The 26,762-nt window shown below is 45.6% G+C and overlaps 1 protein-coding gene across 3 annotated transcripts in view; it reads left to right on the top strand.

The window, feature by feature from the left end:
• LOC121545323 (sodium/potassium-transporting ATPase subunit beta-1-interacting protein 3-like) overlaps nucleotides 1-26,762 on the top strand; it is a 102,842-nt gene that overhangs the window by 58,449 nt on the left and 17,631 nt on the right. For all 3 annotated transcript variants that reach the window (XM_041855744.1, XM_041855741.1, XM_041855742.1), the window contains exon 5: nucleotides 23,836-23,896. In XM_041855744.1, the coding sequence (XP_041711678.1) occupies nucleotides 23,836-23,896 (61 nt within the window). The remainder of the gene's footprint in view (nucleotides 1-23,835; nucleotides 23,897-26,762) is intronic.

Raw genomic sequence — 26,762 nt, 5'->3', positions numbered from 1 at the left:
TCACCACCCGAATCCCCCCCCCCCCACACTATGTACTAAGATGGTATTGTCCTCCAGGCATTCTATCCTGTCACTGTGGGAACAGCTCTCTCTGGGAGAGGGAGATTGAGTCTATAAAAGTTGTTTTGGTTTTCTTCTCTTTCCTTTATTGTTAAAGAGGAGGGAAGTGAGGGAGAGGGGAGGGAGGGGGGTGTCCCTTTGTCTTTGTGTGGACTGTACAAGGTCACCCTGGAAAGTCCATTAAATATTTAGGCTGGGAGGAGAATGGTTCATTATGATGAATAATGTGAGTACTGACCAATACTGGAGGCAGTTAGTGTTGTTGTCCTACCAATTACATTATTCATGTTTTTGATGTGACTGGAGGAGGTGAAGATGGGAGGATACTGTAGAGAGAGAGAGAGAGAGAGAGAGAGAGAGAGACTCTTTCTCGCTCTATGGAGTGTGAGGGAACATGTAGAATAGGGTAGGATGTTGTGTGTGTACGTATAATTTGTATAAAGCTAATACAAATGTATTGGTATAAGACTGTGGTGGGCTATCACCCTGGCAGTGTGGGACGAATGTGGAACAAAGGAATACTGGAATAGTGTGTGTCAGTTTACACCAGTTATAAACACCCCATCTCCTACATGACCAGTATACAGCACCAGAGAGTTGTCACACACTCCCTCCCTCTCAAGATTTATACACACACACACACAGTGGTATTATTTACATTTTAGTCATTTAGCAGACGCTCTTATCCAGAGCGACTTACAGGAGCATTTTAGGGTTAAGTGCCTTGCTTAAGGGCACATCGACAGATTTTTTCACCTAGTCGGCCCGGGGATTAGAACCAGCGACCTTTCGGTTACTGGCACAACGCTCTTACCCACTAAGCTACCTGCCACCAGCTACCTGTATTATGTTCCTAATATAAGTGTAGTCTGCTACCCTTAGGCCATGCTGAGCTGTGTGTGTGTGTGTGTGTGTGCTATTCCTTGGCTCTCTGTGTTCCCACCTTAACACTGCTGTGCAGGTTGGTGTTTCAAGGGATGGAAACCTACGCCCCCTTTTTTCCTTCCCGATCCCTGTGTGGCTGAGTGATGAATGGTTGTCACTGGATGATTGAGGGGTCCCCACGAGAGGCCCGCAATGGAGTGACCCCTATGATTACTGCTCTAGGCTGCGTGCGCGGCATGCGTGTGTGCATGTGTGCATGCGTGTGTGTGTGAGGCTCTTAACTCAGATGTCTGCAGTAAACAGCCAGCTGTATGAAGGAGTGATGTAGTGAGACAAGCTGTTGGGAGTCTGTGTGACAGCTGTATCTGGAGGCCTGTGGCTGCATCCTGCACTGAGACATTCTGCTGTTGTGTGTGTTATGGCGTGTGTTCCTTTTATGTAGGAGAGACCGTCAAATAAAGAAGCTTTCAACCACTAATGAAACACCAGCGTGAAATGTTAGCTACTGTTCAGCAATAGTCTAGCTTGTGAAGCTTGTTACACCACTTTGAAGAAGTAATACACTGTTGATAAAACATGCTGCATTAAAGCTCAGTATAAACCACTATTAAAGCTCAGTATAAACCACTATTAAAGCTCAGTATTAACCACTATTAAAGCTCAGTATAAACCAGTATTAAAAAGTGTATACATCGGCTTAGTCTGGCTGGCTAAAGCGAGAGAAGAATAGAAAGAGGGATGAAGGGAAAGAGGGGGAAGGAGAAGAGAGAAGAGAGGGAAAGATTGGGGGGAAGGAGGAGGGAGAAGAGAGGGAAAGATTGGAGGGAAAGAGGGGGAAGGAGGAGAGAGAAGAGAGGGAAAGATTGGAGGGAAAGAAGGGGAAGGAGGAGAGAGAAGAGAGGGAAATATTGGAGGGAAAGAGGGGAAGGAGGAGAGAGAAGAGAGGGAAAGATTGGAGGGAAAGAGGGGGAAGGAGGAGAGAGAAGAGAGGGAAAGATTGGAGGGAAAGAGGGGAAGGAGGAGAGAGAAGAGAGGGAAAGATTGGAGGGAAATAGGGGAAGGAGGAGAGAGAAGAGAGGGAAAGATTGGAGGGAAAGAGGGGGTAGGAGGAGAGAGAAGAGAGGGAAAGATTGGAGGGAAAGAGGGGGAAGGAGGATAGATCATTTTGTCTGTAGCTGGGCTTTGGAGAGTCAGTGACAGTCTATTCAGATAGCATAATAAAAACATGACTGCCTCATATTAAACCTCAAAGAGTCTCCACAGAGAGCTTTACTTGTTAATCTGTTTTTAGGGGAAACAGAGGAGTTTTCCTCAGATTAATTTCACCCAAAAAGGATCAGTAAACATCAGAGAGACCGAGGGAGGGAGGGAGGGAGGGAGGGAGGGAGGGAGGGAGGGAGAGAAAAAATGTGGGTAGAACTCTCTGTGTGTGCATGCAAGTGTGAGTTTGTGTTGAATGTACCCAGTCCCCTGTGAGTGTGCGCGTGCGTGCGTTCAGGTGTGTTTAATGACAGGCTGAATATGATGAGATAGGGGCTGCAGGGAACACCCACCTGTTATTTTCCAGTCCATCACACACACACAGACAGACAGACAGACACACACATAGTCACAGAGGTGATCTCATTTAGGGACTCTGGGGGAAGCTGTTGCCTCATTGTCAAACAGACAGTGCCAGGTAATTAACCTGCCACAGAAGAAAACCCACTCCCTTTCTCTCTGTCTCTCTCTCTCTCTTTCATTTTCTTTTTTATTCAATAGACTTTATTGACATGGCAAGTAAAATTACTTACATTGTCAAAGTATAGATATAACAAAAATGGTGGGACCAACAGCAATAATAATAATAATAGTAGTGGAAATGGGGTTACCATTAACAGCAACTACAACAACAATATTAATGAGAATAACAATACATTAAAGGAATAGTAGTCGACCAATCTCAACATGACTGAGAAGACACATTACATGGACTCTGGGTTGAGGTCGGTGATGAAGTAGTCTACAGTATTGCTGCCACTGGTGTACCTACCAAAAGAGTCCCCTCTTAGCCTACCATTGACTATGTACAGACCCAGTGTTCGACAGAGCTTCAGGAGCTGTACTCAATTTTTGTTTTTCACTTTGTCATAGTTGTTTCTGGGGGGGTATGTGGGGAGGGAAAGGTTGTTGCATTCCGGTAGGTGTTCGTCCCCATGACTGTTAATAGGGTCTAGTTCTTCTGCTGTTCTAGCATTCAGGTCTCCACATACCAGCACATTGCCTTGGGCCTGAAAGTGACTAATCTCCCCCTCTAGAATGGAGAAACTCTCTTCATTGAAGTAGGGTGACTCTGAGGGGGGAATGTATGTAGCACAGAGGAAGACGTTTTTATCTGTTAAGATAGCCTCCTTGTTGATTTTTAGCCAGATAAAGAATTCTCCTGTTTTGATCAATTCGATTGAATTAGTTAGTTCAGATGTATACCATATTAGCATTCCCCCTGAGTCTCTTCCCTGTGTGATTCCTTTTAATTTGGTGGATGGTACGATTATCTCCCTATAACCTAGTGGACAGCCAGTGGACACATCACCTCTGCACCATGTTTCCTGTAGTACTACAATATCAACATCATCAATTTCTTTAAGGAAGTCTGGGTTTCTGCTCTTTAGCCCAAAAGCAGAGGACTTCAATCCTTGTAAATTCCAACATGCAACTTAAAAAGACTTCATAACTGTTTTTTCTTTACCTTCAAAATAAGATAAACACTCACAATCCAACAAGAACTATTAAAATAGGATTTTTCAATTAATGTAAACTCTTATTATGCAAATGTTATTTGTTTATCATTTAAGATAGTATTTGTGTCATGCCACTTGCGTGGATGTAGTGTGAGGATGGTGGAGTTATTGTGCTCATCTTACCATGACCCTCGGCCTATCACATGTGAGCATAGTAGATTCAGCATTTGTTTGATGTCACTCATTTCGTTGGTGGGAGCTGGGCCAGTTGCTCCTCTCACAGCTTGTGCATAGCTCTGTCTGCCGGGCTATGGCTCCTCCAGGTGTGGGTCTGCGGTGGGGTGGTAGGCCTCGTCTGGGTGGGTCTGAAGCTGGGCTGGGGTGGTCTGTGCTGCGCTGGCTGTGGTGGGCATTGAGGTTGGTGGTGCTGTGGCCATGGCTGTGGGGTCCAGGGTGCTGGTCCGGGGTGTTGTCTCGGTGATCTCGGGGGGGTGGAGATTGCTCCGCTGTTCCTGGGTGGAGACGTCGGGATGCGGTTTAAAGCGACGTCCTTGAGAGTCTTAGCAAGGATGGGGACTGTCTCCCTGTACAGGTGAACATGGTCATAGAGACAGTCCAGATCGAGGGTGGGATGGTGGGTCAGGTGTACATTGGGTCGCAGGGCACAGTCCCAGGAGAGGCTGGCGTTTATTCTTTGGATTGTGGCAGGGTGGAAGTCCTTCCTCTGTAGAAGAGTTGACACCACGATCCTTGAGTTGGGGAAGATTGTGGAGGCCTTCTCAATCACTCCCCGTAGTGAAGTCGCCACCCTCTCCTGCTGAGCACGCATGTCGTTGCTTCCGGTGTGTATGATTATGTGGCTTGGCGACCTGAGCTGGGCCTTATCAAGCAGTGCCATGGCACTCTGCGTTGTTGGGCACCACACCTTTCTCGTTTTGTGTCTAGGGAAATGTTTATTCTCCTGGACAAACTTCCCATTTGAGTCCATCAACAGGACAATCTCAGCCAGTGTTTCTTCTGGACTGGAGGGGGTTGAGTTGGGGCTGGTGGGTGTTGGAGCTGGGGTGTGGCTGGTCTGTGTCGGTACCGCTGTCAGTGGGAGGCTGTTCTGTGGGCTGGGGGGGAGGCATGCAGCCGGCAGGGCTGGGGAGGCCTGGCTGGTTGAGGTGGGCTCCTCTGCTGTGTGAGGGCAGGTCATAGAGTGGTGATCTAGCTGCTCCTGCAGCCTGTCCTCTGTTCTCTTTCTCTCCTGCAGCTCATCTCTTAGTGTGGTCAGCTCGTTATTACTGCTCTGCCTGTCTTTTTGGAGCTCTCTCACCTCCTTTGTTAGATCAGCCAGCTCTCTCTTGAGTCCGTCTCTCTCTTGCTGAACTTCTTTCAGCTGTGTTGCAAGGCTGCTGTCCTGCTCTGTCCGCACCTTGGTTAGGAGCTCCTCTAAGGTGTGGATGTCTGGTTGCTGTTTGCTCACACTCTCCCTGAGCAGGACCACCTCCCCCTCCAGCTTGGTGAACTGATCCCTCATGGCAGCCATGGTGGTGAGGAGGGCCTGAGCCTGCTCTGCACTGAGGGGGTCGCTCTCCTCCTGGGGCGTGTCCTCCACTATGGTGGGAAGAGAGGTGCTGGATGTGCCTTTTTTGGGTGGGGATAGTGAGGGGTGAGGGTGGTGCTGGTGGAGTTTGTCTTGTGGGAGGGCATGTCACTGGTGGTGTCCTTCTCTCTCTCTGCTCTCTCCTTAATGGTCTGAAAGTCTGTTTCAAACAGCCTAAGGTTACCTTGCACCATGACAGTCCCAGTCTTGTAGAGGTTGATTGTTATCATGGTGCTGTCAGGGTCGTCTGTCTCTTTGACTTTCAGCTTCCACCCATTACAGATTCCCTCTTTCTTTACGGATGGGTAGTGAGAGCAGACTGCTGAGCGCCATGCATTTGGCTGGTCAGTGAGAAAGATGTGATTACTCACATCACCGTTTTTGTAGAGGTCTGTGAAAAGGGTTTCTGGCCTCCCCTTTAGTAGATTATGTTTAAAAGCTTTCCTCGTTGTGTCATTTTTGGCCTCTGGGGGATAGAGAATGGACTCAGCGCTGAGGGGGAGTGGGGACATGGTGCCTGTGGGCTCTGCTGCTGCTGCTCTGTTCTGCTGCACCGTTGCCATGGCAACCAGTTTTGTTTGTCTGCTGCTGTTGCTAGCTAGCTCCTGTTTAGCTCAAAAACCAGCAAAAAGAGTGAAAAAATCTTCACACACAAAAACAGAAGATATGTTTAAAGTTAGAGTCCGTGCTTCTTTTTGATTTTTTCTTTCTCTCTCTCTGTCTCTATCTTTCTCTCTCTCTGTATATCTCTTTCTCTCTCTCTCTCTCTCCTCTCTCTCGCTCTGTCTCTCTCTCTCTCTGTCTCTCTCTCTTGCTCTCTCCATCGTCAAACAGACAGTGCCAGGTAATTAACCTGCCACAGAAGAAAACCCACTCCTTTTTCTCTCTCTCTCTCTCTCTCTCTCTCTCTCTCTCTCTCTCTCTCTCTCTCTCTCTCTCTCTCTCTCTCTCTCTCTCTCTCTCTCTCTCTCTCTCTCTCTCTCTCTCTCCCCCTCCCCCTCTCTCTCTCCTCTCTCTCTCTCCCTCCCCCTCTCTGTCTCTCTCTCTCTCTCTCTCTCTCTCTCCTCTCTCTCTGTCTCTTTCTCTCTCTCTTTCTCTCTGTGTATATCTCTTTCTCTCTCTCTGTCTCTCTCTCCTCTCTCTCGCTATGTCTCTCTCTCTCTCTCTCTTGCTCTGTCTCTCAATTCAATTCAATAGACCTTATTGACATGACAAGTTCAATTACTTACACTGTCAAAGTATACATATAACAAAAACCAACAGCAATAATAATAGTAGTAGTGGAAATGGGATTTCCATTAACAGCATCTACAACAACAATATTAATGACAATAACAATACATTAAAGCAATAGTAGTCGATCAATCTCAACATGACTGAGAAGACACATTACATGGTATGAAAGCCAAAACAAAACAGGAACTATTATTGACATTACATTACACTTTTCACTGGCTGTCCCACAGGTTGTGGCGGGAGGACACATATTTGGCTGCGAAAATTGCACATTTTGGCTTTTCACCCAATAAATATTTGATTTTTTCTTCCTCTTTTATAGTTTCAAATTCTTTGTACTGAATGATAATTTTGGGAAAGAAAGATTCTCTTAGGTCTGAGTATTTGTCACAGTGTAGTAGGAAATGCAGCTCTGTCTCTACCTCTCCCCGGGGGCAGAGTGAGCACAGCCTGTCCTCCCTGGGCAGCCAGGTTTGCCTGTGACGACCGGTCTCTATAGCCAGACTGTGCTCACTGAGTCTGTACCTAGTCATTGTTTTCTTCCGTTTTCTATCAGTCACAGTGGTCAGATAGTCTGCCACCATGTACTGTCTGTTTAGAGCCAAATAGCATTGAAGTTTACTTTGATTTTTTGTGGTGTCTTACCAATAGGTGATATATTTTTATTTTTGCTTTGTGATGATTTGGTTGGGCTAGATTTTCTGAGTGCTGTCCAGAGGCTCTATGAGGTTGGTTTTGGTTAGTGAACTGAGCCTCAGAACCAGCTGGCTGAGGGGACTCTTCTCTTGTTTCATCTCTTGACATAGTAGAGCTGTGTGATGGAATTTTTTGGGGTCACTTGTTTTTAGATGGTTGTAAAATTTGATGGCTCTTTTTTCTATTCAAATAAGGAGGAGGTATTGGCCCAATTCTTCTCTACATGTGTTATTTGGAGTTTTTCTTTGCACTTGCAATACAGTCTTGCAAAACTCTGCATGCAGTATTTCGATTGGATGTTTGTCCCATTTGGTAAATTTAGTATTAGAGAGCGGACCCCATACTTCGCTGCCATATAGAGCAATTGGTTCTATAACTGATTGGAAATTTTGAGCCAGATTCTAATTGGAATTTCGATTTTTATATTCCTTTTAATGGCATAGAATGCTCTTCTTGCTTTATGTCTCAGCTCATTCACAGCCATGTGAAAGCTACCTGTGTTGCTGATATTTAGTCCTAGATACGTGTAATTTTTGGTCTGTTCTAATAGAACTGTGTCCAAATATAATTTATATTTGTCATCCTGATTTCCGGACCTTTTTTGGAATATCATTATATTCGTTTTTTTAGATTAACGGTCAGAGCCCAGGTCTGACAGAACCTGTGCAGATTATCTATGTGGTCCTCTGTAGCTCAGCTGGTAGAGCACGGCGCTTGTAACGCCAAGGTAGTGGGTTTGATCCCCGGGACCACCCATACACAAAAATGTATGCACGCATGACTGTAAGTCGCTTTGGATAAAAGCGTCTGCTAAATGGCATATTATTATTATTATTATTATTATCTAGATGCTGCTGTAACCCCTCCTTAGTGGGAGACAGTAGCACCAGGTCATCTGCGTACAGCAGACACTTGATTTCAGTGTTGTGTAGGGTGAGACCAGGTGCTGCCGATTTTTCTAATGTTTTTGACAAATCGTTAATGTAGATGTTAAATAGTGTTGGACTTATTGGGGCAGCCCTGGTTCACTCCACGTCCCTGAGAGAAGAAGTCTGTTTGCTTGTTGCCGATTTTAACCGCACATTTGTTTTTAGTGTACATTGATTTAATAACATATGTTTTCCCTCCAATACCACTTTCTATTAGTTTGTAAAAAATACTTTTGTGCCAAATTGAATCAAATGCTTTCTTGAAGTCTACAAAACACAAGTAGATTTTGCCTTTGTTTTGGTTTACTTGTTTGTCAATTAGAGTGTGGAGGGTGTAAATGTGGTCTGTTGTACGATAATAAAAAAAAAAATCAAATCTGGCTTCTGCTTAGGACATTCTGTTCATGAAGGAAGTCATGTAGTCTGCTGTTTATGATACTGCAGAGAATGTTCCCCAAGTTGCTGTTAACACAAATTCCTCTATAATTATTTGGGTCAAATGTGTCTCCATTTTTATAGATTGGTGTGATCAATCCTTGGTTCCAAATGTCGTGGAAAATACCTGCAGTTAGGATAATGTTGAAGAGTTTGAGTATAGCCAATTTGAATTTCTGGTCTGTATATTTGATCATTTCATTTAAAATACCATCAGTGCAAAGTTTTTCCAATAATTATTTTTCTGTAATTGGGGTATCCACAGGATTCTGATAGTCTTTGACTGCTGATTCAAGGATTTGTAATTTTTCTTGTATATCTTGTTGTTCTGGGCTCTTTGTTATATTGCTGTAGAGGTTTGCAAAGTGATTTCTCCACATATCCCCATTTTGGATAGCCAATTCCTCATTATGAGCTTTGTTTCATTTATTCAAATTCTCCCAGAAGTGGTTTGATTCTATGGATTTCTCAATTACATCCAGCTGATTTCTAATGTGCTGTTCCTTTTTTGTTCTTAGGGTGTGTTTGTCTCTCTCTCTCTCTCTCTCTCTCTCTCTCTCTCTGTCTCTCTTGCTGTCATCTACCATTACAAGTACAAATGTTTGTTAGCTTAATTCCATTACAATTGTATCAGGTCTTGGAAAAAGGCACACACAAGAAATGTCCAGTCCATTTCTGCCAGTGAATGCCCATTGGGGCTGAAAACCTGTGAAGCTACCACTATGAGCATTGTTACTCTTTAGGTCATAATCCAATGTTCCTCCCCTGACCAGGAGTACTCCTCTTTTGGTTGCAAATTGGTCTCTCTACTTTCTTTCTTTCTTTCTTTCTTTCTTTCTTTCTTTCTTTCTTTCTTTCTTTCTTTCTTTCTTTCTTTCTTTCTTTCTTTCTTTCTTTCTTTCCTTCTTTCTTTCTTCTTTCTTCTTCTTTTCTCTCTCTCTCTCTCTCCCCCTCTCTCTCTCTCTCTCTCTCTCTCTCTCTCTCTCTCTCTCTCTCTCTCTCTCTCTCTCTCTCTCTCTCATTGTGATAGATAGATCTAGATGAATTCCCTTTACTAAAGAACAATTAAGGGCTTTTCTTCTAGGACAGTGAGCCAGATCAATTCTGTGTTAATTAGTCAGCCGATCGATGGAAATCCCCCTTCTATCACACACACAGTCACACACACACACACATACACAGTCACACACACACAGTCACACACACAGTCACACACACACAAAGGTCTGACTGGAACTGAATAGCTGCCAAAGTAAAATATTTGAAAGATAGACAATAGGTGTTACTGGACTGAGCTCCTTAATGGTTGCCTGATGACTCAAACAGAGTTCTTCCGCTGCTCTATGTTCGCTACATACTTCAGTCTGAGGGTGTTTTCACATATAGTCCTCTTTAAAATAACTGATCTTAGTCTTCCTTAAAGTGAACTCTGTGGTAAAAATGTTTTGCAAAATAGCTCAGTTATCTTTGTAGTCACACTGCCCTTGCATTTGAATGAGGACTCAACTCTTTTGCCAGTTCACTTCACATATTTTGTGGACTGAGTCCTCTTTGCATTCACATTACTATGTTTAGAAAGGAACCAAGATCTTTTTTCAACATTCACTCAATGCACTCTGGGTTTTAACAAAGTGCAGGACAAGCCATTCCATCAGAACGTGTTATCGGACAGCTAGATATACCTAGTTACATTTAGGAAGCTAATAGATTGCATTTAGTTAAAAGATGAGACATAATAATTGTAATTAGAAGATAATATTAATATGTAAATATAATTGGTAAAACAATAAATAGTAGAAGAATAACTTCAGATTAAATAATGCTCTAATTGAAAATTGTACACACCCAATGTAGGCTACTGCCCCTTTAAGAGCTAGAATAGATTTTGTACCCTATGTTGTGATTCTCACCAAATATGTTGGTGTCTTCTCACACTATTCAAACCACACAATCGAATAACCAGCTTATGAAGCTCTCTTAGCCTATAGATCACATATTGCAAACAAATAATCTTGAACTAAAAACTCTGTGTATCCTTGACAATCGCTAATCAATATCCAAGAACAGCCCACGTTTCTTCCTCAAACCTGCACATCATCATCATCTTCTCTCTTCTGTGGCACCAATGTGAGGGGTAATGTCAGGAGAAATGGTGTTGCAGTAGTCTAGTGTGTGGGGTTTTGTCAGGAGAAACGGTGTTGCAGTAGTCTAGTGTGTGGGGTTATGGCAGGAGAAACGGTGAGGCAGTAGTCTAGTGTGAGGGGTTTTGGCAGGAGAAACAGTGTTGCAGTAGTCTAGTGTGTGGGGTTATGGCAGGGGAAACGGTGAGGCAGTAGTCTAGTGTGAGGGGTTTTGTCAAGAGAAACGGTGTTGCAGTAGTCTAGTGTGTGGGGTTTTGGCAGGAGAAACGGTGTTGCAGTAGTCTAGTGTGTGGGGTTATGGCAGGAGAAACGGTGAGGCAGTAGTCTAGTGTGTGGGGTTATGTGAGGAGAAACGGTGAGGCAGTAGTCTAGTGTGTGGGGTTATGTGAGGAAAAATGGTGTTGCAGTAGTCTAGTGTGTGGGGTTATGGCAGGAGAAACGGTGTTGCAGTAGTCTAGTGTGAGGGGTTATGGCAGGGGAAACGGTGAGGCAGTAGTCTAGTGTGAGGGGTTTTGTCAAGAGAAATGGTGTTGCAGTAGTCTAGTGTGAGGGGTTTTGTCAGGAGAAACAGTGTTGCAGTAGTGGAGTTTTGTCAGGAGAAACGGTGTTGCAGTAGTCTAGTGTGAGGGGTTTTGTCAAGAGAAACGGTGTTGCAGTAGTCTAGTGTGTGGAGTTTTGGCAGGAGAAACAGTGTTGCAGTAGTCTAGTGTGAGGGGTTTTGTCAGGAGAAACAGTGTTGCAGTAGTCTAGTGTGTGGGGTTATGTGAGGAGAAACGGTGAGGCAGTAGTCTAGTGTGAGGGGTTTTGTCAGGAGAAATGGTGTTGCAGTAGTCTAGTGTGAGGGGTTATGGCAGGAGAAACGGTGTTGCAGTAGTCTAGTGTGTGGTGCAGGAATAATGACAAGCAAACCTGGGGAGCTTTGTGTTCACATTGTCCTAAAAAAAGGAACCACACCGCGAAGTTCAAGCGAACCGAACTCAGACCACCTCTTGAGATGGTCTCAATTCGGTTCGCTTTGGGGGCTCTTTTGAGGGGTCTTGAGTTCCTTTGGAGTGTTCACACTCCACAAAAAAATTAAGCTAACCGCACTAAGTTCATAAAAATTGGCTGAAAGGGACCAAGTGTGAAAACACTTTGTATTTGTATTGTACAAAACAAAGTAATCAGCAATAAGATCATCTCTAACCAATCAGAGTATCAAAGCCAATGACACATTTTCAAAACGCTGCTTTACCCACGAGTGTTATGGTTCTAGCCCAACCCTTCGGTTTCTGGGACCAATCAGAACAGTTAGAATGTGTTTGCGTTCTAGAAATCGTTGGGGAGGTACTCAGATCCAGACTTATTGCGGAGAAGAAACTAACGTCTGTGGGCGTGGCGTAGAGTTTGGCCGAAGCAAGGAGTTTGGGTAGCCAGGCAATGCCTAAAAGGGTTTCCACTAGATAGCACAGCCACAAAGTCAAAATTGGATATATTGTAAAAATGCATGAAAACAAAAATGTATTTAAGGTTAGGGTTAGGCATAAGGTTAGCAGTATGGCTAAGGTTAGGGTTAGGTTTAAAATCAAATTTTAAGAAGATAAATTGTAGAAATAGCCTGGATTTGTTACTTTGTGGCTGTGGTAACTAGTGACGACCAAAACTGTTAGATATGCCTATTGTTGAAATTGATGTCATTTTGTGTGCGTGTATCTGTGTGTATGCGTCTGTGTGTCTGTGTCTGTTTCTTTGTGTGTGTGTGTGTGTGGAATCTAATTTTGTCTCTCTCTACCTGGGCAAATATTTGCAGCTTAGAGATTGCCCTTCATTAACGTATGCAAATGTCTGTTTCCCCTAGCTGAGCAGCTGGTCTCACTCTCACACACTCTACTGTGTGTGTGTCCTTCATAACTACACCGCTGCTCAATGGCAGTAGTGAGTATTGTGTGTGTGTTTGCTTGTGCGTGTCATTGGAGGCTGCTGAGGGGAGGACGGCTCATAATAATGGCTGGAACGGAGCAAATGGAATGATATGAAAAAAACATCAGAGGTGGTTTCCATGTGTTTGATACCATTCCATTGACTCCATTCCAGCCATTATTATGAGCCGTCCTCCCCTCAGCAGCCTCCACTGTGGTGTGTGTATGTGTGTGTACATGTATCACTGTGAATGTGTGTGTGTGGGCTGATGTTATCCTGAAATATCATGTGATCTCCCAAAGCCTGTTTCCTCTGATAAGCTTTGATAGATGAACAGCAAATGGAACAAATCCTGGCTTTGAAGTCATCTACTCTGAACTCTTCTCCTCTCTTCTCCAGTTTTCCATCCCTCTCTGCTGTTTTCCATTCTCCGCCGTACGTTTTCCTTGGTCAAGACCCCTGTCTGCCCCTGACCACACCGCTTTAGATGGGGTCACAGACATACGCATAACACACATACACACACACACATACCACTTTAGACAGAGCCGAGGGGAACTGTCAGAGGAGTCACTTTCCATTAGAATGCTAATAGAACAAAGACCGCCACAGACAGCAGAGAGGGAGAGGGAGACCAACGGAGAGGGAGGGAGACCGAGGGAGGGAGAGGGAGGGAGAGGGAGACCGAGGGAGGGAGAGAGAGGGAGAGGGAGAGGGAGACCGAGGGAGGGAGAGGGAGACCGAGGGAGGGAGAGGGAGGTAGAGGGAGAGGCGGACCGAGGGAGGGAGGGAGAGGGAGAGGGAGACCGAGGGAGGGAGAGGGAGGGAGAGGGAGACCGAGGGAGGGGGAGAGAGAGAGAGGGAGACCGAGGGAGGGAGAGGGAGAGGGAGAGGGAGACCGAGGGAGAGAGAGGGAGAGGGAGACCGAGGGAGGGGGAGAGAGAGGGAGACCGAGGGAGGGAGAGGGAGAGGGAGACCGAGGGAGAGGGAGAGGGAGGGAGAGGGAGACCGAGGGAGAGAGAGAGAGGGAGAGGGAAGATGAAGAGAGAAGTAAGGAGAGACGGGGTGAGGGGCAGAGAGTGAGAGAGTGAGAGAAACACACAGACAGCACAGAGAGAGAGAGAGACAGAGACAGAGAAGGACTGACCACTGATTAACAATAGATTGATATAGCTATGCTATTCCCGCCCTTAGATCCAGACAGATTTAGAGTCCAGGAGGTCAGGGCTAGTCCACTCCGTCTTGACTGTTATGGCTTTAATTAACATGACATTAATTTTCCAGAACAATCTCTGTGAACTCCAGAGATGTATGGGGGACTGGGAGAGGAAGCTGTATGGGGTATTGGGAGAGGATGCTGTGTGGGGGACTGAGAGAGGATGCTGTGTGGGGACTGAGAGAGGAAGCTGTATGGGGACTGAGAGAGGAAGCTATATGGGGACTGAGAGAGGAAGCTGTGTGGGGGACTGGGAGAGGAAGCTGTGTGGGGGACTGGGAGAGGAAGCTGTGTGGGGGACTGGGAGAGGAAGCTGTGTGGGGGACTGGGAGAGGGAAGATGTGTGGGGGACTGGGAGAAGAAGATGTGTGGGGGACTGGGAGAGGGAAGCTGTGTGTGGGACTGAGAGAGGAAGCTGTGTTGGGGACAGGGAGAGGAAGCTGTGTTGGGGACAGGGAGAGGAAGCTGTGTGGGGGACTGGGAGAGGAAGCTGTGTGGGGGACTGCGAGAGGAAGCTGTGTGGGGGACTGCGAGAGGAAATGAAGGTAGAGCAGTGTGAGAGAAAGAGGATGAGAGTGAGGATGGACAGCAGCGTTTGTTATATAGTTGAGACTGTATCTCCCCCCCACACTATCCCTGCACTGAGACTGTATCACCCCCCCACACACACACACACACCATCCCTCCACAGAGACTGTATCACCCCACCACACTATCCCCCCACTGAGACTGTATCACCCCCCACACACACACACTACCCCCCCACTGAGACTGTATCACCCCCAAACACACACACATACTACCCTCCACTGAGACTGTTTCACCCCCCCCACCCCACCACACTATCCCCCAACTGAGACTGTATCACCCCCCACACACACACATACTACCCCCCCACTGAGACTGTATCACCCCCCTGCACTATCCCTCCACTGAGACTGTATCACCCCCACACAATCCCCCACTGAGACTGTATCACCCCCACCACACAATCCCCCCCACTGAGACTGTATCACCCCCCCACACAATCCCCCCACTGAGACTGTATCACCCCACCACACTATCCCCCAACTGAGACTGTATCACCCCCCCACACACACACATACTACCCCCCACTGAGACTGTATCACCCCCCTACACTATCCCTCCACTGAGACTGTATCACCCCCCACACAATCCCCCCACTGAGACTGTATCACCCCACCACACAATCCCCCCACTGAGACTGTATCACCCCCCCACACAATCCCCCCACTGAGACTGTATCACCCCCACCACACTATCCCCCCACTGAGACTGTATCACCCCCCCACACAATCCCTCCACAGAGACTGTATCACCCCCCACACAATCCCCCACTGAGACTGTATCACCCCCACACTATCCCCCCGCTGAGACTGTATCACCCCCCACACACTATCCCCCCACAGAGACTGTATCACCCCCCACACACTATCCCCCCACAGAGACTGTCACCCCCCCTGCACTATCCCTCCACTGAGACTGTATCACCCCCTCCACTATCCCTCCACTGAGACTGTATCACCCCCCCACACTATCCCTCCACTGAGACTGTATCACTCCCCCCTCCACTATCCCTCCACTGAGACTGTATCACCCCCCTCCACTATCCCTCCACTGAGACTGTATCACCCCCCTCCACTATCCCTCCACTGAGACTGTATCACCCCCCTACACTATCCCCCACAGAGACTGTATCACCCCTACACTATCCCCCCACAGAGACTGTATCACCCCCCCACACTATCCCTCCACTGAGACTGTATCACCCCCCTACACTATCCCCCCACAGAGACTGTATCACCCCCCCACACTATCCCTCCACTGAGACTGTATCACCCCCCTACACTATCCCCCCACAGAGACTGTATCACCCACCCCCACACTATCCCCCCACAGAGACTGTATCACCCCCCCCCCACACTATCCCTCCACTGAGACTGTATCACCCCCCACACTATCCCTCCACTGAGACTGTATCACTCCCCCCTCCACTATCCCTCCACTGAGACTGTATCACCCCCCCTACACTATCCCCCCACAGAGACTGTATCACCCCCCCACTATCCCCCCACAGAGACTGTATCACCCCCCCCACACTATCCCTCCACTGAGACTGTATCACCCCCCATTCACTATCCCCCCACTGAGACTGTATCACCCCCCTCCACTATCCCTCCACTGAGACTGTATCACCCCCCCACACAATCCCTCCACTGAGACTGTATCACCCCCCCACACAATCCCCCCTCAGAGACTGTATCACCCCCCTCCACTATCCCCCCACAGAGACTGTATCACCCCCCCCACAATCCCCCTCAGAGACTGTATCACCCCCCTCCACTATCCCCCACAGAGACTGTATCACCCCCCCCACAATCCCTCCACTGAGACTGTATCACCCCCCCCCCACTATCCCTCCACTGAGACTGTATCACCCCCCTCCACTATCCCTCCACTGAGACTGTATCACCCCCCCTACACTATCCCTCCACTGAGACTGTATCACCCCCCCTGCACTATCCCTCCACTGAGACTTTTTCACCCCCCCCACACTATCCCCCCACTGAGACTGTATCACCCCCCCACACAATCCCTCCACTGAGACTGTATCATCCCCCCCCACACCCACTATCCCTCCACTGAGACAGTATCACCCCCCTCCACTATCCCTCCACTGAGACTGTATCACCCCCCCTACACTATCCCTCCACTGAGACTGTATCACCCCCCCACACAATCCCTCCACAGAGACTGTATCACCCCCCCCCACACACACGCTATCCCTCCACAGAGACTGTATCACCCCCCCTACACTATCCCCCCACAGAGACTGTATCACTCCCCCCACACACTATCCCCCCACAGAGACTGTATCACCCCCTACACTATCCCTCTACTGAGACTGTATCACCCCACCACACTATCCCCCACTGAGACTGTATCACCCCCCTCCACTATCCCTCCACTGAGACTGTATCACTCCCCCCCACACACTATCCCCCCACTGAGACTGTATCACCCCCTACACTATCCCTCTACTGAGACTGTATCACCCCACCACACTATCCCCCCACTGAGACTGTATCACCCCCCTACACTATCCCTCTACTGAGACTGTATCACCCCCTACACTATCCCGCCACAGAGACTGTATCACCCCCCTTACACTATCCCTCCACTGAGACTGTATCACCCCCACACACACACACACACTATCCCTCCACTGAGACTGTATCACCCCCCCCTCCACTATCCCTCCACTGAGACTGAATCACCTCCCCCTACACTATCCCTCCACTGAGACTGTATCACCCCCCACACACACACACACACTATCCCTCCACTGAGACTGTATCACCCCCCTCCACTATCCCTCCACTGAGACTGAATCACCTCCCCCTACACTATCCCTCCACTGAGACTGTATCACCCCCCTCCCCCCCTCTATCCCTCCACTGAGAATGTATCACCTCCCCCTTACACTATCCCTTCACTGAAACTTTGTATTTGCTGACTGTGTTTTTCACTGAGCCCTCCAGACATAGACACTATAATCAGGGCAATTCAAGCAAATCAAACACACACACACATATACACATACACCATTGATGCACATCAACCAGTGTCTAGCACCCTGCTGCTATCACCATTGTGTGTGACCCAGGATTTATATGTCTGTTAATTCCCTGCTACTGTAATGGCTGGCCTGCCTGTGAGCAACCTGGTCTCAGATGATTTTGTATTATTCTGTACGTAAATCTGAGACACTCTATTTTGCATGATATGTTTCGTTTCGTATCGTATGTATTAATTTGTGGATGTCCATCACTCATTTCGTATGATACAGTATGTTACAAATTCCAATCGTATTATACGTTACGAATTTGCAAACGTGCAATATGTTACGAATATTGCCAAACGTACAATATTTTACACATTTGCGAAACATATGATATGTTACGAATTCTAGCTAGGTGGCTAATGTTAGCTAGCTGGCAAACGTTAGATAAGCTAGGGGTTAGGGTTAAGGGAAGGGTTAGGGGAAGGGTTAGATAAAATGGTTAAGGTTAGGGTTAGGGGAAGGGTTAGCTAATATGCTGAGTAGTTGCAAAGTAGCAAAAAAGTAGTAAGTAGTTGAAAAGTTGCTAATTAGCTAAAGTAGTCCGTAATGAGATTCGAACTTGCAACCTTTGGGATGCTAGACGTTCAACATTTACTATGTTACGTCTAGTCTATGAGACCCGGCTGCTGTGAGAGGTAATTAGCCACTTCAGACATGGAGAGAAGGTAGGATGGGACTCACTACTCTCTCTTAAAACTCATTTAGCCTGTACACACACACTCCTTTCACAGCATGTTGTTCTGTACTAATGGTGTCTGAGGTGTGAGTTTACAGTAGGACTAGTTACAGTAGTCATATGACCTTTCCAGAACTGGACACAGACACACTCATGTACTGTATATAGCCTGTATCATCACTAGGATCAATTATGCATGAAAATATGCATGCCCAAATACAAACACACACACACAGTGCAAGGGGCCTGGCCTCACTCACTCTCCCTGCCAATGAGAAATGGTTGAAATGGAATCGGGGAGCTAACAAATAGTTGGTCAAACCGCTGCCTGCAAACCGTGCACACCAGTGGTGAACCCCATCCCGTGGCCCCATCACTCACACACACACACACACACACACACACACACACAGTCTCTGGTTTCCCAGTGTGTGTTTTGAGGGCATTGTGCCCGATGCTGGTTTAATTGGCATGGCAGAGTTCCAGTCATTGGGGGTAGAGAGTGTCTGTCTCTCTGTCTGAGTCCCAGTGTGTGTTTCTCAGAATAGATGACAGCCATCTGCCAACAATGCAGCATGTTGTCATGTTGACAGGCTGCTGAGGCCAGAAATAGTCTTACTGGTTTGGTTATCTAGTTACCAGCTTGTTTAAGTGCATTTGAATCTCTGAGCCAAAATGTTGAAAGATCTGCTGTTCTGCCCTTGAGCAAGGCAGTTACAGTTTTTGCCTATTGCTTACACACTTTTTGCAGAATTTCGCTCATTATGTCAAAACTCAACACACAAGCCAATCAGACATAGCACTTGGAGATTAACAACTCACATATATGCCAAAATGAAACACTGCAATCAAAACTTAACACTCCTTTCTACAAAGGAAATTCTTGCAACAAAACCATACACACAAGCAACATTTGAATTACTCTTTCATATCACCAGCAACACACTGATGGGCTTTATATAAAACACTGCAGTCTTTGTGTTTCTATTTTTATTGTAATTTTATTGTCATTGTCTTCTGTAAAACTCAAAAGTAGAATTTCTGCAGTAATCAAACAGTATTTACAAAAAAGTTTTTACAAAAAAACAAACATTCTTACAGAAATTCTTAACATCAAATTTAGCAACAAAACAAAAGTAAAAAAACTAAACAATTACTGGATAAATTGCTATTGGGGGAAAAAACATATACTTGTTTTGTGCATGTGTGTGTGCGTGTGCGTGTGTGTGGTGGGGGCCGGGGGGGCTTATGGATCACGCCTTCTGTTCGGATCTGGCCACAAGATCTCGGTCAACATCACAGGCATGTCCTCGCGGGCTAGGCATCCGGGAAAATATCGCCTTGTGTGCCGAATCCACCCTTGGATTGATCCCACCTCAATGTCTCCACATGCCTCTTCCATTGCTTGCAGAAGAGTCATGCGGGCATGTGGCTGCCGATCATATACTTTCCACCGCCATGCTGAAAATAATTCCTCGATTGCATTTAGAAAGGGGCTGTAAGGGGGCAGGTATAAAACTGTGAAATGATTATGGTTGTTGAACCAATCTCGGACCAGAGCAGCCCGGTGGAAACTAACATTATCCCAGATGACAACAAACCTGGGCTGCTGTGGTCTGTCCTGCACAACTGCATGTAGTGCATCTAGAAATGCAATGATCTGTCCTGTATTGTAGGGACCTAGAGTGGCATGATGATGCAGGACTCCTTGGACACTAATTGCAGCACACAAGGTGATATTTCCCCCACGCTGCCCAGGGACATTTACAACAGCCCTTTGTCCAACTACATTACGGCCCTGACGCCTGGTTTTGGCCAGATTGAAGCCTGCCTCATCCACGTAGATGAACTCATGCGGCAGTTCGGCGGCATCAAACTCCAGAACTGTCTGTAACAGAAAATATTGAATAGTGTTACTGAAAACACATACAGTAACTACAATGTCTATATTTTCACACAAGTAGGGGCTGGGTTGGGTGAGTATAGACAAAAACTACAAGCTACAGGCAGGGCAGGTGGCAGCATAAACCCTCATTCCCACATCACAATATATAGTATGTAAAGTAAAGTGACACATACCTGCACATAATCATGGCGCAGATCCTTGACCCTGACACTGTTCCTCTCAAATGGCACCCTGTACAGCTGCTTCATTCTGAAGTTATGTTTCTGTAGGATGCGACTTAGTGTAGAAATGCTGACCCTGTTGATATTGTTGAATTCATTTCCATTTGCAATTATGCGTTGTTGCAACTCACGAAGTCGGATTGCATTATTTTCTCGCACCATTTCAATGATGGCAAGCTCTTGTTGTTGAGTGAAGAGCCGTTCCCTTCCACCTTGAGGAGGTCGTCCAACCATTCTGTAGAAAATGCTACCACAAGATGTCATTGGTTAGGTTATTTTTCACATACTGTACTTTCAAACTGTAAACAGTACTGCAACATCACAATGGTATTCCTTTACATATACAGTACTTCACAGCACTACCCATTTCTGTATAGTATAGTTAGTACAGTAATACTGTAATATGATACAGAATCATGTGACACATACAGTAGGTACAGTCTGGAGTAGAAACTTGAAGATATACCTGTTCTCCAGTCGGAATGTCCTTATTATCGATGCTACTGTGTAGCGACTGAGGTTAGGGTGGACTCTTTGCCCAGCCTCCCTCATGGACAGGTCATGATTTATCACATGGTCCACCAGTGTAGCCCTGATATCATCTGATATACGTCTCTGCACTGGTCCTCGTCCTCTTCCACGTCCTCTTCCACATCCGACTCCTCTCTCTCTTTGTCCTCCTCTTACTCTGACTCTCATTGCCTCCATGCTTGCAAAGTTCTAAAAATGGCTTACCTGAGGCCTATTTGTAGTGCTAAGGCTCAGACTGATTGGTGTTCTGTTTTCTGTGCAAGTGTTTTCAGGTGTGTATGTAAGTGCATACAATTGCCAGATGAGTTTAGCATGTTTTCCCAATGATAACAGGTGATTTCGTTTTTGAACAAAGTGTCTAATGTAAGAAAACGTGTGTAGTGTTTCGCAATAAGTGTGTTACAGAATTGCAAACAAAGTGCAAAGTTGACATTGTGTTTAAGCTATGGTTACACTGTGTTTAAGGTATGCTACAAGAAGTTTAGGTATTGAGGCTTTGGTCTAAGCATTCGGTTTTAGTGTGTAAGCAAAAACTGTAAATCACCACAACAACAGCTCCCAAGGTGCCCAATGTGGCAGCCCCCCGCACCTCTCAGATTCAGAGGGGTTGGGTTAAAAGGGGAAGTCAAGTTTCGGTTGGACCTTGTGTGCAATTGATGATAAAAATGTAATCCTTAATTTAAACGGAACCTTTTGCTTTATCTAATTGTTACATTCTGTCATGAAAAACACATTTTCCCAGCTCAAGAGGTTAAATTGAAAAAAATACTATAGTAAGTGCCTGTTAAATCCCGAATAAAGTAACAAAGTTGACTGTAATTTTAAATCAGCCATTAATCCCCTTGCGACAGAGGGAATTTAAGCTTGTTGTGTGCAACAGGGAATGGCAATTGAATGCAAGCTTCACAATTATACTTTTTTTCTTCTACATTTCTAGCCTGTCTATCTATGGGTAACAGGGTTGACGTGTTACGCTCGACCCACTCAGTTTTCCACCACAAAACACCAGAAAATGGCCAAAAGGAGTAGAACCAGCTCACCTGCTTTTAAACTATGATTTCACTATTAGATGTTCAATGTTTCTTTTGAAAATATTATTTATAAAGGAATAGTTTCACCATATTAAAACGAGAGTTCAGTTCACGTAACAGGGTTGACCTTAAAATTAGAGACAGACGGAAATGTATCACTAAATAATAATAATCTTCAAAAAATTACTTTGTCAAAGCAACCAAATAACTAGGGCTTTACAATGATGGTGAAACTTAGAGACATTTTAGGATTAAGTGGGTTGAAATCTTCCTGGAACTGACACAGGGTTGACGGAGGGACATTTTGGCACTTTAGCAAGCCTTTATTGATATTCAAACATGCTTTTACAATTCAATATTGGTGCACAATTTCTACTTAAAATGTCAAAGGGATGCAAAAGGCACTCTTCTCATGGAATGAGCCACCCCTCTCTGTGTGTTCTAACTGTGTGTTCCAACTCTCTGTGTGTTCTAACTATCTGTGTGTTCTAACTGTGTGTTATGTGTGTTCTAAGTGTGTTCTAACTCTCTGTGTGTTCTAACTCTCTGTGTTCTAACTCTCTGTGTGTTCTAACTGTGTGTTCTAACTCTGTGTGTTCTAACTCTCTGTGTGTTCTAACGTTCTGTGTGTTCTAACTCTCTGTGTGTTCCAACTCTCTGTGTTTTAACTCTCTGTGTATTCTAACTATCTGTGTGTTCTAACTGTGTGTTCTGTGTGTTCTAAGTGTGTTCTAACTCCCTGTGTGTTCTAACTCTCTGTGTGTTCTAACTGTGTGTTCTAACTCTCTGTGTGTTCTAACTTTCTGTGTGTTCTAACTCTGTGTGTTCTAACTTTCTGTCTGTTCTAACTCTCTGTGTGTTCTAACCCGCTGTGTGTGTGTTTGTGTGTTCTAACTCTCTGTGTGCTCTAACTCTCTGTGTGTTCTAACCCGCTGTTTGTGTGTTCTAACTCTCTGTGTGTTCTAACTCTCTGTGTGTTCTAACCCGCTGTGTGTGTGTTTGTGTGTTCTAACTCTCTGTGTGTTCTAACTCTGTGTGTTCTAACTCTCTGTGTGTTTTAACTCTCTGTGTGTTCTAACTGTGTGTTCTAACTCTCTGTGTGTTCTAACTGTGTGTTCTGTGTGTTCTAAGTGTGTTCTAACTCCCTGTGTGTTCTAACTCTCTGTGTGTTCTAACTGTGTGTTCTAACTCTCTGTGTGTTCTAACTTTCTGTGTGTTCTAACTCTGTGTGTTCTAACTTTCTGTCTGTTCTAACTCTCTGTGTGTTCTAACCCGCTGTGTGTGTGTTTGTGTGTTCTAACTCTCTGTGTGTTCTAACTCTCTGTGTGTTCTAACCCGCTGTGTGTGTGTTTGTGTGTTCTAACTCTCTGTGTGTTCTAACTCTCTGTGTGTTCTAACTCTCTGTGTGTTCTAACCCGCTGTGTGTGTGTTTGTGTGTTCTAACTCTCTGTGTGTTCTAACTCTCTGTGTGTTCTAACCCGCTGTGTGTGTGTTTGTGTGTTCTAACTCTCTGTGTGTTCTAACCCGCTGTGTGTGTGTTTGTGTGTTCTAACTCTCTGTGTGTTCTAACTCTGTGTGTTCTAACTATCTGTGTGTTCTAACTCTCTGTGTGTTCTAACCCGCTGTGTGTGTGTTTGTGTGTTCTAACTCTCTGTGTGTTCTAACTCTCTGTGTGTTCTAACTCTCTGTGTGTTCTAACCCGCTGTGTGTGTGTTTGTGTGTTCTAACTCTCTGTGTGTTCTAACTCTGTGTGTTCTAACTCTCTGTGTGTTCTAACCCGCTGTGTGTGTGTTTGTGTGTTCTAACTCTCTGTGTGTTCTAACTCTCTGTGTGTTCTAACTCTCTGTGTGTTCTAACTCTGTGTGTTCTAACCCTCTGTGTGTGTGTTTGTGTGTTCTAACTCTGTGTGTTCTAACTCTCTGTGTGTTCTAACTCTCTGTTTGTTCTAACTCTCTGTGTGTTCTAACTCTCTGTGTGTTCTAACCCGCTGTGTGTGTGTGTGTGTTTGTGTGTTCCCAGCTCCTGGGCTTCGTGTACGCCTGTTACGTCGTCAGCGCCATCACTGAAGAGGAAGACAGCTGTGAGTATTACAACTTAACTGAACACCCACACACATTCTCTCTCTCTCTCTCTCTCTCTCTCTCTCACTCACTCACTCACTCACACACACACACACACACACACACACACAGACACAGACTTACACACCCCCTAAATGAACCACAATGTAACTACATGGCAAGACAGGAGATGAGTATGTATAACCTGGAAGTAGAGGCCTAAGCGTTGTTGTTCACTAGGGTGGTGGGGTTGGAAAGTAATAAAGGGAAATATATATTTTTAAAGGATATACAGTGGGGAGAACAAGTATTTGATACACTGCCGATTTTGCAGGTTTTCCTACTTACAAAGCATGTAGAGGTCTGTAATTTTTATCATAGGTACACTTCAACTGTGAGAGACGGAATCTAAAACAAAAATCCAGAAAATCACATTGTATGATTTTTAAGTAATTCATTTGCATTTTATTGCATGACATAAGTATTTGATACATCATAAAAGCAGAACTTAATATTTGGTACAGAAACCTTTGTTTGCAATTACAGAGATCATACGTTTCCTGTAGGTCTTGACCAGGTTTGCACACACTGCAGCAGGGATTTTGGCCCACTCCTCCATACAGACCTTCTCCAGATCCTTCAGGTTTCGGGGCTGTCACTGGGCAATACGGACTTTCAGCTCCCTCCAAAGATTTTCTATTGGGTTCAGGTCTGGAGACTGGCTCGGCCACTCCAGGACCTTGAGATACTTTTTACGGAGCCATTCCTTAGTTGCCCTGGCTGTGTGTTTCGGGTCGTTGTCGTGCTGGAAGACCCAGCCACGACCCATCTTCAATGCTCTTACTGAGGGAAGGAGGTTGTTGGCCAAGATCTCGCGATACATGGCCCCATCCATCCTCCCCTCAATACGGTGCAGTCGTCCTGTCCCCTTTGCAGAAAAGCATCCCCAAAGAATGATGTTTCCACCTCCATGCTTCACGGTTGGGATGGTGTTCTTGGGGTTGTACTCATCCTTCTTCTTCCTCCAAACACGGCGAGTGGAGTTTAGACCAAAAAGCTCTATTTTTGTTTCATCAGACCACATGACCTTCTCCCATTCCTCCACTGGATCATCCAGATGGTCATTGGCAAACTTCATACGGGCCTGGACATGCGCTGGCTTGAGCAGGGGGACCTTGCGTACGCTGCAGGATTTTAATCCATGACGGCGTAGTGTGTTACTAATGGTTTTCTTTGAGACTGTGGTCCCAGCTCTCTTCAGGTCATTGACCAGGTCCTGCCGTGTAGTTCTGGGCTGATCCCTCACCTTCCTCATGATCATTGATGCCCCACGAGGTGAGATCTTGCATGGAGACCCAGACCGAGGATGATTGACCGTCATCTTGAACTTCTTCCATTTTCTAATAATTGCGCCAACAGTTGTTGCCTTCTCACCAAGCTGCTTGCCTATTGTCCTGTAGCCCATCCCAGCCTTGTGCAGGTCTACAATTTTATCCCTGATGTCCTTACACAGCTCTCTGGTCTTGGCCATTGTGGAGAGGTTGGAGTCTGTTTGATTGAGTGTGTGGACAGGTGTATATTATACAGGTAACGAGTTCAAACAAGTGCAGTTAATACAGGTAATGAGTGGAGAACAGGAGGGCTTCTTAAAGAAAAACTAACAGGTCTGTGAGAGCCGGAATTCTTACTGGTTGGTAGGTGATCAAATACTTATGTCATGCAATAAAATGCAAATTAATTACTTAAAAATCATACAATGTGATTTTATTGATTTTTGTTTTAGATTCCGTCTCTCACAGTTGAAGTGTACCTATGATAAAAATGACAGACCTCTACATGCTTTGTAAGTAGAAAAACCTGCAAAATTGGCAGTGTATCAAATACTTGTTCTCCCCACTGTATATATATATATATATATACAGTGGAGAAAAAAAGTATTTAGTCAGCCACCAATTGTGCAAGTTCTCCCACTTAAAAAGATGAGAGAGGCCTGTAATTTTCATCATAGGTACACGTCAACTATGACAGACAAATTGAGATTTTTTTTCTCCAGAAAATCACATTGTAGGATTTTTAATGAATTTATTTGCAAATTATGGTGGAAAATAAGTATTTGGTCACCTACAAACAAGCAAGACTTCTGGCTTTCACAGACCTGTAACTTCTTCTTTAAGAGGCTCCTCTGTCCTCCACTCGTTACCTGTATTAATGGCACCTGTTTGAACTTGTTATCAGTATAAAAGACACCTGTCCACAACCTCAAACAGTCACACTCCAAACTCCACTATGGCCAAGACCAAAGAGCTGTCAAAGGACACCAGAAACAAAATTGTAGACCTGCACCAGGCTGGGAAGACTGAATCTGCAATAGGTAAGCAGCTTGGTTTGAAGAAATCAACTGTGGGAGCAATTATTAGGAAATGGAAGACATACAAGACCACTGATAATCTCCCTCGATCTGGGGCTCCACGCAAGATCTCACCCCGTGGGGTCAAAATGATCACAAGAACGGTGAGCAAAAATCCCAGAACCACACGGGGGGACCTAGTGAATGACCTGCAGAGAGCTGGGACCAAAGTAACAAAGCCTACCATCAGTAACACACTACGCCGCCAGGGACTCAAATCCTGCAGTGCCAGACGTGTCCCCCTGCTTAAGCCAGTACATGTCCAGGCCCGTCTGAAGTTTGCTAGAGTGCATTTGGATGATCCAGAAGAGGATTGGGAGAATGTCATATGGTCAGATGAAACCAAAATAGAACTTTTTGGTAAAAACTCAACTCGTCGTGTTTGGAGGACAAAGAGTGCTGAGTTGCATCCAAAGAACACCATACCTACTGTGAAGCATGGGGGTGGAAATATCATGCTTTGGGGCTGTTTTTCTGCA

This window comes from Coregonus clupeaformis, chromosome 30 (assembly GCF_020615455.1).
Source record: "Coregonus clupeaformis isolate EN_2021a chromosome 30, ASM2061545v1, whole genome shotgun sequence".
Taxonomy (NCBI): domain Eukaryota; kingdom Metazoa; phylum Chordata; class Actinopteri; order Salmoniformes; family Salmonidae; genus Coregonus; species Coregonus clupeaformis.
The sequence above is the reverse complement of the archived record's forward strand: the minus strand, read 5'-3'. Positions and strand labels throughout refer to the sequence as shown.